At 35.8% G+C, this 16,420-nt stretch overlaps 1 protein-coding gene across 1 annotated transcript; it reads left to right on the forward strand.

The window, feature by feature from the left end:
- The first annotated feature begins 3,839 nt into the window (after positions 1 to 3,839).
- Positions 3,840 to 5,582, forward strand: LOC116121841 (putative UPF0481 protein At3g02645). Its single transcript, XM_031407761.1, has 3 exons — positions 3,840 to 4,298; positions 4,446 to 4,872; positions 4,960 to 5,582. The coding sequence occupies exons 1-3, from the start codon at positions 3,840 to 3,842 to the stop codon at positions 5,580 to 5,582; spliced, it is 1,509 nt and encodes a 502-aa protein (XP_031263621.1).
- The last annotated feature ends 10,838 nt before the right edge of the window (positions 5,583 to 16,420 follow it).

Below are 16,420 nucleotides of genomic sequence, written 5' to 3' on the forward strand. Positions count from 1 at the left end.
TAATGCTATGCTAATTGCAATATGATTCAAAGAATGTATTTTCAAATTCTTTTCCATGATCACTTCTAATGCAAGCGATTGCATAACCAACTTAGTTTTGCAATTTCCTAATCAAATGCAAGAATGATTCAAATGCATCATTTTTATGTGCAAAAAATAGCACCCATTAAAATGTGAATAACCATCAACTATCACAAAACAATAATGTTTACCTCCTAGACTAGTTGTCCTTGTGGGACCATACAAATTCATATGCAACAATTGTAAAACAAGCTAAGGCAAATCATGCACTAAATTTCTTTTTGAAAGCTCTGCAATAACATCCATGCAATTGCATGACCTAATCTTCTATGCCAAAGCCAACTATCTTCATCTTTTGTGGACAGAAGACAAAGATATTTGGATGCAATGTCACACAAATCAACTATATAAACATTTGAATGTCTATGACCTATAAATGCAATTTTACTAGTCCTGGACTCAATGACTTCACAACACATGGATTGAAAAACAACTTTAAAGCCCTTGTCACTCAATTGACTAATACTCAATAAATTATGCCTCAATCCGTCAACAAACAACACATCATGTATAGTTAGAGACTTGTTATCAATAGAGCTAATGCCAATGACACTTCCTTTTGAGATGTCACCAAAGTGGACATTTTCTCCATTCTTTGGCTTCAATGAGGTGAACTGATCAATTTCCAACCAATTTCAACAACACAACATACTCCAAAAATCAAGTAGAAATTCGGCTAAACTAAGAACACGAACTAAATCACACTTACTTGCAAATCTAGACCAAGAAAAGTAGAAACACTTCAAGCCTAAAGGATTACTCCACCAACTTGAATTGATTCACCACCAAATCCCCTTGCCAAGACTTTGATAAAGAATGCACACTCAAGAACACAAAAGTTCTCTCAAATGGATAAACCAATTTCATATATTTCATAAGCTAATTGTTACAATGAAATGGTTGCCCTTATATAGGCAAATATAAGGATAAACAAGTAATTGACAAATACAATAAAATAAAAATAAACTTAACTAATATTACAAACCATTCATTCAAAAAGCAAGGTCATGCCTATTTAATGCAAAGAGACATAATTCCCCAATTCTAGGATCTATGTCTTTAACCACCCCAGCTTACTTCATTAGATCAAAGCTTGATCAATGATCCTAATTAAGTCCACTAATAAGGGTGTAAAAGTTTGGGCCTTGAGAATCATGCAAATGGATCCAATAAAGGTTCATGTGGATCTTCCCCTTGGGAATAAGACTTAGGTCGGATTGGACCATTTCAACACTTGGGCTTCTTTCTTGGTGGGTTTGAGCTTCCCTTGTTGAGCTTGGGCTTGGAATGGTTTGGGCCGAAATGTTTGGACTCTCTCCCTCCTTGGAACTTGCTTCGGCCGAATTTCCTCCATTGCTTTCCACATTCCACAATCCAAGTGTTTTAGGACTTGGAGTGAAATTCTTCAATTCAATTGAATTAGCAAGTGTTTTAGGACTTGTAATTCCTTGTCCACTCATGTTTACAAGTGTTTTAGGACTTGTAAACGTATGTTGGCCTATTGGGATTACACCAAATCAATGTGGTGTTCTATCCCCCTAAGTGGTGGCAAACCCCTTGGTAACTTTTGAGGAAAAACATCCGCAAATTTATCCAAGAGATGGTGAACTTTCGGATGAAATTCAGGTTATTTTCTCTCTTGGTTTATCTCAGCTATAAGGAGTGCAATGAGAGGTTAGTGTTTTTGAAAGCTTTCTCTAATTGGGTGTTGTTTAGAAAAAGTTTTTTTTTGGGTTGGTTCCTTGGATGGTGTTTGGGAAGTTGTTTGTGTGGGAGCTTGGACAATGGCTTAGGTGGGGGCTAATGGTACAAGGGTAATGGTTTTCTTGTTAAGCTTGAATGAGTAGGTGTTCTTGCGGCCATCATGGATCACCTCTCAGTCATATTGTCATGGTCTTCCAAGTAAAAGATTACAAGCATTCATGGGAATGATGTCACAAAGCACTTCATCCGAATAGTTCTTGCTAATGGAGAATGGTACTACTACTTGCTTGACTACTTGGATGGTGTTTCCATTACTCAATGATTGTAGCTTGTATAGATGAGAATGATTTACAATCGGCAACCCCAATTTCTCCACAAGTATGGTGGAAGCAACATTGATACAACTCCCACTATCAATGATCATTGAGCAAACTTTCTCCTTGATGGTGCACCTTGTATGAAACAAGTTCTCCCTTTGGTTCTCTTGAGGGTTTATTTGAGTATGCAACAACCTCTTGAGTATAAGCATCTCTCCACTATCGACTTCCTCAATAATCTCATTCTTACTCTCATCTACTTCCTCTTCTTCACTGAAATCCCTTTGACATGCATCATCAATCTTATTAATCTCTCTAAGGGTCATAACCCTTTGGTTTGGGCAATTGGCTTGGAAGTGTCCATAACCTTGACATTTGAAACACTTCTTGTTCTTCAAATCTGGCCATGGAGTATCATTCTTCAACAAACCTGTTTTCTCCTTTTGTGTTTCATTGGCTTTGTTCTTATCATAATCATAAGTCGTAGGTGTCACATATGGTTTGGTGTAGGAAGGTGAACTCCTTTGGTAGTTATTCTCCTTAAAGAGCCTCTTGGGGGCCAAAGACTTCATGCTCTTCAATTGCTTCTCAATCTTTGTAGACAGCTTGCAAACATCCTCAAAAGGATGGTAAGTTTGCAACTCAATCTTGTACGCAATGTCCTTACTCAAACGGCCAATGAATCTTGCAATTGTATTCTCTTTCTCTTCCGAAATATCACTTCTCAACACCAATCCTTCAAACTCCTGAATATACTCTTTATCTTTTCTATCTCCTTGTTTCAAATTATGGAGCTTAAGGTAAAGATCTTGATTGTGATTGTTGGGCAAGAACCTTTTCTTCAACACTCTCTTCAACTTCTCCCATGACCTAATCCTAGTCTTCCCTTTCTTTTTTCTCTTCCTCTTTGTATTCTCCCACCACAAGGAGGCATACTCCTTGAACTTCAATATGACTATTTTACACCTCTTCTCCTCATTATAGTTCTTAAACTCAAATACTTGTTCAATCTCATGCAACCAATCAATGAAGTCATTTAGGTTAAGACTTCCACTGAATTTGGGTAAGTCTATCTTAATACCCCTATTATCATCAAAGTTTCTTCTCTCTTTTTAGGTGCCTCGTTTCACTAGAGGAAGCACTATTATCTTCTATCTCTTCGACTCATGGTGGTGTTTTCATGGTGGTTCTTTGGTGGTAGTGTGGCCGTCTTTCTCGGTGGGGTTGGTGTGGAAATTATATATATATGGAGAAGGTTTGGGAACACCACATTTTTCATACATTAATTATGCAAGTTGTACTGAATGTCACACTCATAGTGCGTTGATCCAATGACTCATATTTTGTGTATAAAAAAATAGTACTCCTTAACCTTCCGCATTACATATCTAATTAAGGTAAGGAGCATATATTTATATACAGCCAAAGAGAAAAAGATGTGGTGGGTTCACAAAATTTTGTTGAATTAATAGTTTAAAAATAAGATACGGAAAGAGCTTAAAATGTATATAAATTAATGATCATTTCTTCTCTTAAAAAAAAAAAAAGGCAATTAACATTGAGAAAGACCACTCCAAAATTTTTGAGCTAAGAATAAGAATAATATTTTTGTAACTTTAATTAAGAATAATGTAAAGATTTAGTCTAGAAAAATGCTTTGTTATAAGTCTTTTTACCTATAAAACACTCACCAGTCTCGGTTGAACTTAACCAAATATTTTCAAAAATACAACACAAATGGCTCCTCGTAGTTTTCCCCAACGCTCCCAAAGCCTTCCAAGTCTGTCCACATTTGTGTTTCCTCATTCTCAACTCATGGATGAGCAGGAACGTTGGCTCAATATTGTCATTAAAAGCATTGAATGCAAATCGGCCAATCAACGTGATGTCACTATTTTCCTTGTCCCCAAAACCCTAATGCATAATTCTCCTACTTCTTACGTTCCACAGCATATTTCACTTGGCCCCAACCATTGTTGGCGCCCCGAGCTCCATGACATGGAGGGTTACAAGATTTCCGCCGCAAAAAACTTTCAGCAACATCTACCCGGAGGTAGCTTCAAATATCTTGTCGATAAATTCGTCAAAAAACACGAAGAGATTCGCGCTCACTATCATAGGTTCATATATTTTAAAGACGACATTTTAGCCTGGTTGATGGCGGTAGATACAGCATTCTTGTTTGAGTTCCTTCAAGTGATTTGGCTGAAGAAAGCAGACAAGCGGGATAAAATAATGAAAAATACTCCAGATCAGCGTGAAATTTCCATCGACTGAGGTGAGGACCTCTTTGAAGATCGACAAATTATTTCTTTCCTAGTGACTGGAATTAAAAATGTGCAGAAGTATACAGAGAGTACGGCTGCTCGGGATGCCATTTTAAGAGATATGATGATGCTTGAGAATCAAATTCCGCTAATTCTATTAGAAGACGCGCTGCATGCTCTATACTCATCAAAGGGAGTAGCATCAAACGAAGAAGCACCCGCCAAGGCCACTAGCACGCTGTATAAATTGTTGTACGCCTTTCTTCGGAAGGTTTTCCCTTTCGAGTTCTTGACCGATAGCAAAAAGCCTGGTGTTCCACAACGCAATGATTATCACCACTTGCTCCACTACATGTATGACACGATTCTACCCTATAAATCACATGGTCAGCAAGCTGGTGATGATGATAATACTGAAGATGATGGTGTTGGAGATAAACAGAAACCGAAGAGCAAATCTCCTCATGAGTTAAAACATAAAACTTGTCGACTCCTGTCCGGGAGTATAGTCGCTCTTAGTGGCTTAAAACTTCCCCCATAAGCGAGTCTAATAGTTAAGCCTGTTACATATTTGCTTCAATGGGGTTCAGATGGTCTGTCTAAAACGGAATCAAGTGGGGAAGATGATAGTAAACCACCGGAGATCGACATTCCGTCCGCCACCGAACTTGAAAGAGCTGGGGTACGTTTTTGTCCCATTTTGAAAGGTAAAAGTTTCAGAGTCATAAAATTTGATTCCAAGAAAGCTATATTTGAGCTCCCTCCCATCACTTTAGATGACAACACAGAAGTGGTTTTGAGAAACTTAGTGGCGTATGAAGCATCGAATCCATCGGCCTCATTGTATTTTACACGTTACACTGAGTTGATGAATGGGATTATCGATACTGCGGGTGATGTGAAGCTTTTGAAGGAACGGGGCATTATTCGTAACAAGATGAAAAGCGACGAAGAGGCAGCCAGTATGTGGAATACAATGAGCAGGTCTCTGAAGAAGAAAAAAGTAAAAGATTTGGATGCAGAAATCAAGAGTGTTAACGAGTATTACAATGGAAAATGGAAGATCAAAGCTAAAAAATTCATGAATAACTATGTTTATGAATACTGGCAGTTTCTCACATTCGTGGCAGCAGTTCTGCTTTTGTTCTTCCAGATGTTTGAAAGTTTCTGCTCCGCCTACGACTGCACCACCATCTTTCATTTCAAGAAGTAGCCCAGCTCTCACAATGCATGCAATAATAAAGGGCTTTGTTTTTGTTTGTTTGTTTTTAATTTTCCTGGGTGTGAGTTATTTATCTGAAGGTTTCAAAGGTTTTTCTTTGTTTAAAATAAAGAAAGAAGGTTGTCGAGTGCTTTCTCGGGTCCAAGGAATAAAGAAAGAAGGTTGTTGCCAAATTAGGAAATGCAAACGATCGTTAAAACTTGATTTTGCGATAATTGGATATGCTTGCTAGAAGTTCCTAATATTAAGTAGGGCTTAAGAGTCTCTGTATCTAAAATTTTATATGCTTTTCCTAGTTATCGGTTTTATTTGTACTGTTTTCTTAATTGATCTTCATATATTTTCATTCATTTCTTCTTTTTTTTTAGGGTAAGACTTATTACATACAGAATTGAGATATTTTAACTTAAACTTATGACCTAAATTGGAACACAAATTTATAGCCATTGATTTATTACAATCTAATGGATATTAGATGGAAGTTAGAGGTAATTATTTTCATTGTCATCTTATCAACTTTTAAACCATTAAATTATCAATGATTCATGATTAAAAATTCGTGTCAACAATTTAAGTTTTAAACTGTTGGAATGCCGGTGTCTTTTATTTTCTTCTTTAAAAAACAAAAAAAAGCAGTCCTCGCACTATCAAATATAATGGAGGTTAATATCAAATCAAATGTAATTAAAACACTTTAGGAGAAAATAACTCATTACTTATTGTTAATAGAGAATCTTATACATGAAGGTTATACTAATTATGTAATTCACTAATTAGGTTATGGTGAGTCCTGTTCGAGATTCTTCAATTGGGCACAATGATTGCCATAGGCCCAAAACTTTTATCAACTTCTTTTAGCCACCAATACCAGCTGGTTTAGTGCTTTTTTATTTAAATTGATTTTATTCTTTCTAAGAGTTTCATGAAGTATACATTGTACTATATTATATCCCCACGCGTCAGGTGAACCGTGCATGTAACATGTGATTTATGATCTAAGAATAAGAACACTACTTTTGTAACTTTTTCCCCTTCTTTGGGAACATATCAAGAATAAAGATTACTCAATAATAAAGTATAATATTAAATCAAATACAGTGTAATATGCTTTCCCAACTATACACACTATATTCCGGCATGTAAATAAAATTCTTGCTCTTCGAGATGTTTGATGGTTTTGGTTCTTCTAAAACTGCACCCACCATGTTTCAATTAACATTCATAGATTAATAGTTTTGATGATCGTGATTTTTTTATAACTCTATATGACAAATATGTGAGAAAAGGAAAACCGACTAATTAATCTTCATTTTTATGCCTATATAAACACAAATTCCACTGAAAAATGGTAAAATGTTTAGTTTGATGCATGGAACTTACATAAAATTGAGGCTTCCTTTGTTTTTCAAGCCAATAGAATAATACTAGTAATTGTAGCTTTTCTTTTTTGGCAACTAAGCTAAACGGAAAGATTACTCAAGAAAAAATCAAATATTAATTCAAATAATAGTGATCCCAAAGTTCTAATTCCCACTACTACTAAATTAAGAATAAAGATTTATATATATATAATCGGATATAGTGATGATCAAAATTATAATCATCTATCACCTATAAAAGAAAGCTAGATTTCCCCAACTCAACCACAATTTCTATTTTAATTAATTAACACATGGCTCAGCCTGAGTGCAGTAATGGATGAGAATCCATGACTCTCTATCGAAGAAGCATCGAGCAAGAGCGCCCCAAGAGTAATAGCAAAATTTTAATTTTCATCGTCCCCATCATCCCCACGTTAAGTTGTCATCCCACCTAAAAGGTTAAACTAATAGGTGAAAACTCAACATATATTAAACCAATAAGATCTCTCACATCAAACTTAGATTTTTTTTTTTTTTTAAATTTTCTTTATCTAGTTTGTATGTAGGAATTCAAACTTGAGACATTTGACTCTGATATCATGTTAAGTTGTCATCCCACATAAAAGCTTAAGCTAATAGATGAGGGCGCAACATATATTAGACAAATAGATCCCTTCACATCAAACTTGGATTCTTTTTTTTTTTTTTTTTTTTCATTTTTGATCTAATATATGGTGAGCCCTAACGGACTAACTTAATCTTTTAGATGAAATGACAATTTAGCATGGTATCAGAGTCAAATGTCTCAAGTTCGAATCCCCACATAAAAACTGGATAAAGAAAAAAAAAAATCCAAGTTTGAGTCTTTTAGCCTATTGGTCTAATATATGTTGAGCTTTTAGGTGGGATGACAACTTAACAACCCTAAAACTCTAATGTATATGGCTCTTAATTGTTACACTCCACAACATGTTGCACTTGGTCCCAACCAATATTGGCGTCCAGAGCTCCATGACATGGAGGGATACAAGATTGCAACGACGAGCGTTCAACAACAGCTTCGATTTCAAAACCTTAATTTCAAAGATCTTGTAAAGAAATTGATGGAGGAGTTTGAAGCCGATATTCGAGCATGCTATCAAAAGTTCATATATTTAACGGATGCCGCATTGGCCTGGGTGATGGCCATCGAAGAAAATAAGAAGTCTAAGATATCTCTCTCAGCTACTGCTGGTGAAATTCTTTCGGTGGAAGAAGATGAGGTGCTTATGAAAGCACTTGCGCTCTCACTGATGTCGCGTATGCAAGATTATTCAGGAAGCATAGCTTCGCGAATGCGATTGTAAAAGACGTGATGATGCTTGAGAATCAAATTCCTCTATTTTTATTAAGAGAGATGCTAAAGGTTCAATTCTTTACCTCAAAAGAATCTATCAATAGTGTATTGTCTGCCATGTTTAAGGCCTTTTGTAAAGAGATTTGTTTGTTCAAGTTCATGGTTGATAATTCACCAAAGATCAAAGTTTCAACGTGTAGGGTTTTAATCGAATAAAATGCAGAATAATAAACAAAAAATTTATTCGAAACCTATTTAATCCCAAATCATAGATTGATGTTAATAACTCATTCAAAACAAATATATATACAAAGATTAAAGAATCGTTATAGTCAAGCCTTCGGTTGGAGGCTCCACCGATTTTTAATTGAAGAAAAACGCTTGCACTTTAAGAGGAGAAGTGAACGAATGGTGATCCACACAAAGACAAGAATACCCACTCAATCAATTTGCTAGTTTGGGAGTGGAGATTCAAAGAAGAAAAAGGGAAGAATAATTTCTAGGAAATTTTATCTCTACAACTTTTAGCTTGGCAGGTAAGAATGGGCTAATTGGGAAATAAGGGTTAAGGCCCCTTTTTATAGGCAAACTCTAACCTTAATATTCTCTTGGCATATTCCAAAGAATATTCCCACTAATATCCATTATTTATAAATAAATAATTAGACTTTACTTAGTGCCTAAGAAAAAGTCGTTTTGGTATTTTATTATTATTGCTTTAATCATACAATAATAATTCAATATTTAAAAGGCATATACACCAATATATTAATTTAAATAATGATAATTTATTCTTTTAATATATATACACCAATATATATGTTGGGGAGAGAGCTGTATATTTAACTCACTTTAGTGTATGATTACCCATTTTTTAAGTGTAGCGGAAATATTACCAAGTTGTTTAAGACATTTCCAATTTATCTACATCAAACACAAGTGCGGAAAATAAAGAACACGGTTATATACATGGTTCGGCTAAATCCACTTTTAGCCTACATCCATGAGACCTTGTCTAGATCGAAGCAATCCACTAAGTTAAAAACACATTACAAGATATAGTTCAAAGTTGATCTAAGATACAGTAAAAAGAACTCCTTATTCAACTTTACACTTAACACCACACTCTGAATCCTTAACGTGTAGCAACTCCTTGGACCTTCTTCATGCCGGGAACACACCCGCGAACAACTTGTGAACCACCAAGCTTCAAGCATCGATGTCACGCACCAGCATCAGCAAAGGAACCATGTTCCAAGAGCCATCAAATCTATGTTTGATATGGTGAGGTTTTGGTACATAATGGAAATGAACATATGAACCTTTAGTGAAAGAATACTCTAAGAAAATTCAAAGTATAATGAAATAAAAGATCAAAATGTTAGATTCAAATATGCAAGATGAGATGATATATAGTGAAGGGTTTCTTGCTCAATACATAAGTGCCACATCAGCCAACAAGGGACTGGTCCATATTTGTCCAAATAAGGAAAATATTCCTTCTTTTGGTTTGGACCACAAAACAAATCAGAAAAAGAAACTTTATTCCCTGTGACCACTTAAGGATACTATGACACGTGTAAAAAGGTCCTAAAAGGTGAGAGACAAAGATAAACAATATCTTTTTCACTTTATCAGAGATGCAACATGTGCTGGGTTGCAAATGTCTAAAGCGAGAGTGTAAGCACAAACTATTGTGCACACACACACTCTAAATGAAATAAGCCAAAACACCAGTCTGGCAACTAGTGTGCATGCAGAACCGATGTGCACACACACAACAAAGAAAACAAGTCAAATCATAAGATTGACAACAATTGTGCACACATAACTGTTGTGCACACACACAACTCATAAGTTTGACAAATATGAATATTCCATATTCTCCTCCTTTGTCAAACTTATGAACAAGAACATAAATGAGATCAAGTGCAAACCTATTTTAATCAACCAATCAAACCTGCAGATTTGCAAGAATAAACATACAAAAGAACCAAAAACAACACAAATACGAACACAAGGTTAGTCAATAAAACATTAAGATAAACTAAATTAAAAAGTTCTACAAAAACATAACAAAAACAGCATAAAGAAAATAACAAACTCCCTCATGGACAGCAAAGCAGTTCAAAGTTTAGCAATAAACATAACAAAACACAATAAGCAGAACAAAATAAAAAAAATAATAATAATAACTTCACTCCCCCATAATGCTTACTCGCCCTCTTTGTTCATAAGTCTTGAAGATTTTCGAGAGGGTAACGAAGTGCGGCCAGCTTTCCTTTTGGTTCTACGCTTTGGAAGGGCTGTGATGGTGACATGAGAGTCCTCCACTTGAACATTTGGAGGAGTAGTAGAGGAGGTGTCTATAGCTTCATCTTGGACTGGAGGGGTTTTCTCTTTGATAGGTGAAGGAGAGACATCCGTAGTGCACACATGGGAAGCATCCTTATCTTCAGAATGTTGAACCTGGCTTGTCTTAAGCAGCTGCATCTTCAAGTTCTTCTACATCTTCATGAGCAGCTTCTTCCTCATCTCCATGACCAGCCAGATCTTCTTGAATGATAGCTGCAAGATCCTCAGTAGGCATGGCTGGAGCAGGTAGGGGAGTAAAGGCAATAGGAGCAACGAGAGTAGCAGAAGTCAAAACAGGGGAAACAGGTTTCTTCTTCTTCAAATCAGCCTCCAATTTATCCATCCGAGCACTAAAGGAAGTATGAATTTCCTTCACATATTGGAGAACAGTCTCCATGGAAGTCTCCAAATCCTATATAGCAACAAAAAGCTTGGACTGTCCAGTGTAAGTCTTAGATTATTTAGCTGAGGAAGTGGAAGACAAGTTCCCTGAAGGTTGTCTAAGAGACTTCTTGGTGATAGTCTTTATCTTCAATAAGGGTTCCACTTCATAAAATTTTGGCTTGTAAGTGGAAATGATTTTGTAAATCAGGGAAGGAAATGGAAAAATCTGGAGAGAGTGAGTGAATTGTGCTGCCACCCTAACACCAGTGAAGATCAATGCAGCCAAATTGATTTTCTTCACTTGAGTAATCCCATACATGAGTTGTGCTCATTCTGGTCTAACAGTTGAATCATGCATGAAAGGAGACCAGTCGGTTAAAAAGATCTTAAACAACAGCCTGTAGAAGGGTGTGAGTGCACCAGGCTGAAGAACTCCACTCCTAGGCCATTTTGCAATCAAACCACCAGTTATCACCTTGACAATTTGGTCTAAATCTAAACTAGTCAAATCAAAATTCTTCTTACTCTTTTTCAAACCTAGAGCATCCCTAACAACATCTTCTTTAAATAGAACCCAATGCCCTCAAACATAAACTCTATCATTATGCACGTTAGAGTTTGGTTCAGCATTGTCTAAGCCAAAGTTGGCGTAAAACTCTTGTTCTGAACGGTGTTGTCAGACCCGTGATAGTACCTAGCCATTTTCTTTTCTTCATCATGGAATGAAATTCAGCAAATTTCTTTTCTTCATCATGGAATGAAATTCAACAAAATCCTCTAACCTAACATTTATCTTGCTCACAATTGACTTTTTCACAATATGGCTCTTAAATCTTAACTCGGTAGTAGGCAAAACAAATGGAGAGATATTACCAAATGAAGGTTCTTCCATGACAGCCTTTCCCTTCTTTTTCGCCATCTCTGTTGGAGTCAGGGGCTTTGATGGAGCAACTTTCATAGAAGCACCCTTGCATGATTTGAGAATGGCTATTGGAGTGTTGTCTAAGGTGCTATAGGACGCTGAAAGGGATTTTTCTTGTGACTTTTCAAGTGAGGCAGGGACAGACTCCTCTGGTGACCGCACAAAGTCCTAATTATCACTGGATATAGAGGAAGAGACAGGTGAGGATGAACGGTTGGTTTCTTCCTCGTAGGATTCCTCTGGTGTGGCAGAATCAGATTCCGATGGCGTTTTCTCTTTTGTCGCCTTTTTCTTGCTAGATTTCTTCAGGTATTGAAATCCTTTCTTGAGTGATTCCTCCATGACCTTACTTTTTGGGTTCTCTATCGCTTTCTTTCTTGAATCCACGTGAGAGAACAAAAAAATCAGTGAAATTTTGAGAGAAAAAATTGTGAGGAACAAAGAACACAGGCAGCGCAATAGGGTTTAGAACGTGAAGACTAACGCGAAAAAGATTAGGGCAACACATTTATAGCAGGCGGTGATTCTAATGCCGTAAAGAGAGTTATACCAAAAATAGAACTCTATCCTAAGTGAGTGTACACAGGCAATCGTGTGAGCACACAGTTTCCCAAAAGAACATTAGAAATTTTCAAAAGACTAGACTTTATTGAACAAATTTTTAAAACAAAAATTAAAAAGATGAAATGCTTCACATGAATTTTTGAAGGTCAAGATAGTCAATCTGTGCAAATCATTCTAATAGATCAAATTTTCAATCTTAAAAAGGCAAAAAAAACTCACTCATAAGGAAGTTGTCAATAAAATGCAATCAAAACAACACTTCCTCAATCACACACCAATGAGATAAAGTTACAAGAGTTTGTCTAAGTGTGTGATAGTGTCCTCAAGGGAGTTAAATGACACATTGGTCAATTTAAAATTTTGCAAGAGAAACTCCCCCTTCCCTCATACCCTACAATAATTTTTAATTTTTCTTTTTCAGCATAGGAAATAAAGATTTTTCTTTTCATTTTGATCAATGGGAAAATAACTCTCATAAACGTAACCAAAATGTAGTTTTCACACTTGCAAGAAGGTAGTCCTCTTAATGGTAGATTTTCCAAAACATAGGGGTAACTACAAATTAGAAAATTACTCAAAATAACTTTCACACTTCATACAAGGTAACTCTTTCATAATGGTGACAAGAATGGACAATCAACTCATGATGAGATAAGGTCATGTTATAGAGAGAGTCTCAATAGACACAACATACCAGAGTTAGCACATAGATAAAAGAAAATAAATGACAATTAGAGTGCTAGCATAGATCAAAGAACTTGACAAACAAAAATAAAAGTAGCATGTTCATGCTTTATTCATTAACATAAATGAAAAACTATTCAAGTTGAAGTAGGCCAATGGACTTCCTCAAGAAAACAAAAGTGTTGTAGTCAAATGTTTTTGTAAATAAATCAACCAATTGGGATTTTGTGTTCACATGAGCAAGTGCAATGATGTTTTCCTCAACTAACTCTCTAATGAAATGATGTTTTATGTCAATGTGCTTTATCCTAGAATGTTGGACTAGATTCTTAGAGATGTTAATGGCACTTGTGTTATCACAAAAAATTGTCACACAATCTTGATCAACACCACAATCATTCAACATTTGCTTTAACATAAAATTTGAGTACTGCAACTCCTTATGGCAATGTACTCAGCCTTGGCAGTAGAGAAGGAGATTGCATTTTGCTTCTTATTGTATAATGTGACAAGATTGTTCCCAAGGTAAAAACATTCACCCGAAGTACTTTTTCTATCATCCAAACTTCCTGCCCAATCCGCATCACTATGTCCAACCAAGCAATTGTTAGAATCAAATGAGTACCAACAACCAAAATCACACATACCTGAAACATATTTCATGATTCTTTTCACTGCATTCAAGTGTAACTTTGAATGGTTAGTTTGAAACCTAGCACAAACACCAACACTAAAACAAATATTAGTTTGGCTTGCAATTAAGTAAAGAAGACTTCCTATCATGCTTTGGCACATCTTATTGTCTACATTTTTACCATGTTCATCTTTGGACAACTGAAGGGTAGCACTCATAGGGGTTTTAGCATGCTTTGCGTTTTCTAGACAAAATCTTTTCAACATGTTTCCAACGTACTTTGATTGGGAAACAAACATGTCATTTTCCAATTGCTTAATTTGAAGTCCAAGAAACATATTCAGTACCCCTACCATATTCATCTCAAACTCATTTTTCATCAGGCTAATGAATTCAAGTGCATGTGAATGGGATGTAGAACCAAACACAATATCATCAACATAAATCTATGCACACATGATTTCATTGTTAGCACGCTTGATAAAAAGGATTTTGTTAGCATTACCTCATTCATAGTTATGCTCAAGAAAAAAGTTGTTAACCTTTAATACTAGGCCCATGGGGCTTGTTTCAAACCATAAAGTGCTTTATTCAATCTGAATACATGATCAAGTTTGTGAGGGTCTTGAAAGCCAATCGGTTGTTCAACATACACTTCTTCGGTGAGCATCCCATTCAAGAAGACGCTTTTGACATCCATTTGGAACAATTTGATCTTGAGGTAACAGGCAGCAAAAAGCAACAAGCAGATTGATTCAAGTTGAGCAACAAGGGCAAAAGTCTCATCAAAGTCAATTCCCCCAACTTGAGTATACCCTTGGGCTAGCTTTGTCATGAAAACATTACCAAATTCATTAGTTTTATTTTTAAAAATCCATTTGGTATCTATTATGTTGATTCCCTTAGGTCTTGGTACAAGTGTCCACACATCATTCCTTTCAAATTGTTCTAGTTCTTCTTGCATGGTCTCAATCCAATTTTCATCTTCCAAAGCTTGCTTGGCATTCTTAAGCTCTACAAGAGACACATAAAATGGTTAATTTCATTTTGTCTTTTCCTTCTTGTAACCATTACCTCATTTGGATCTCTAATCACGGTTGAAGGTGGATGAGCTTTCTAAACCCATGTTGGTGGATTTTTTTCTTCTTTGGTTTCTCCTTTGAATGCTTTCATCAAAAAGATCAACAACTAGCTCTATCCCTTCATGTTGCAATGAAGAATCAGAAGATGAATCCTTGCATGGAGCAGATCTTGTTGTTGTAGCGCCGGAAGTAGGAGACAACACATTTGACGAAGGCTTAGGTTCAGGTGATTCAGAAGTGTTCACACCATCATGTGTGGGCACATAAGGAGCAGACATGTCTTGAATTTTACATTCTTGTGAATATTCTAAAAAAATATGCTACATCACTAAACACAACTTTAATGGATTCTAAAACGTTTTTAGAATGTATGTTATAAATCCTGAATGCATGACTATTGGAAGAATAACCAATGAAAACTCCTTCATCACTCCTAGAATCAAACTTACCTAAATTCTCTCTATCATTTAAAATGTAGCATTTGCATCCAAACACGTGAAAGTAAGAGAGATCATGTTTCTTACCTTTCTATAGCTCACAGGGAGTTTGAATCGTACCTTTTCTAAGGCAAACTCTGTTGGAAATAGGACCCATTAGATCCATATGAAGTAATTCCAGCACACATGAGGTATTGAGATTTGATAAAGCTTTATGAGATATTATGTTTGCTTACCTTGTTGACATGGACCACACACATTACCTTTTGTAAGTTCAAGTTTTGGTAGTCCTTTAACCCTTCCCTTTTTTAGAGTCTCGCCAAGTCCTTGAAGTTCATGTGACCAAGTTTCTCATGCCACAAGTTTGTGAAATTTGTTTTTGAACTGAAACATGACACACAGTTAGAAAGCAAGTAACAATTGTCATTTGACCTTTTTCCCTCAAGTAGAGAAACACCTTTACCATTCAAAATTTGACACTTATCCTTTGAGAATTGAACCACAAAATTTTTGTCACAAATTTGACTAATAAATCAAATCAGCTTTCAAACCATCAACAAGTAAGACATCTTTCAAAATAGGAAAATCATGAAGCACAATTGACCCTTTGCCAAGAATTTTACCTTTCTTTCCATCACCATAAGTGACATGCCCACTATCAATCGATTCAAGTTCAGTCAAGAGATATTTATTACCTATCATATGCCTAGAACAAGCACTGTCCAAATACCAAATATCATTTTGAAATGCAACCAAGGAGGTATGGGACACAAAACAGTTCATATCAGCCTTAGGTTTTTAAACTTTTTTGGAAGACAAACAATTGTTAGCGTCATGATTTACATTACCAACAAAACTATGGTTTTTTAAAACTTTCTTCAAATAAGCAATAAACCTGAAGCATTTGGGTCTATGTGACCTTTCTTGTTACAAAAATGGAAAATAGGAATGAATTTTGATACCTTCATAGCCTGTCTCACAACAGTACCTTTAGTAGGAATTTCGATGGCCTTCTAATGAGTGCTTGGAAGTACACTCATACTTAGTGATTTAAAGGGTATTTTGTGTGG

The sequence above is a fragment of the Pistacia vera genome, unplaced genomic scaffold, assembly GCF_008641045.1.
Source record: "Pistacia vera cultivar Batoury unplaced genomic scaffold, PisVer_v2 Contig129, whole genome shotgun sequence".
NCBI classification, from domain to species: domain Eukaryota; kingdom Viridiplantae; phylum Streptophyta; class Magnoliopsida; order Sapindales; family Anacardiaceae; genus Pistacia; species Pistacia vera.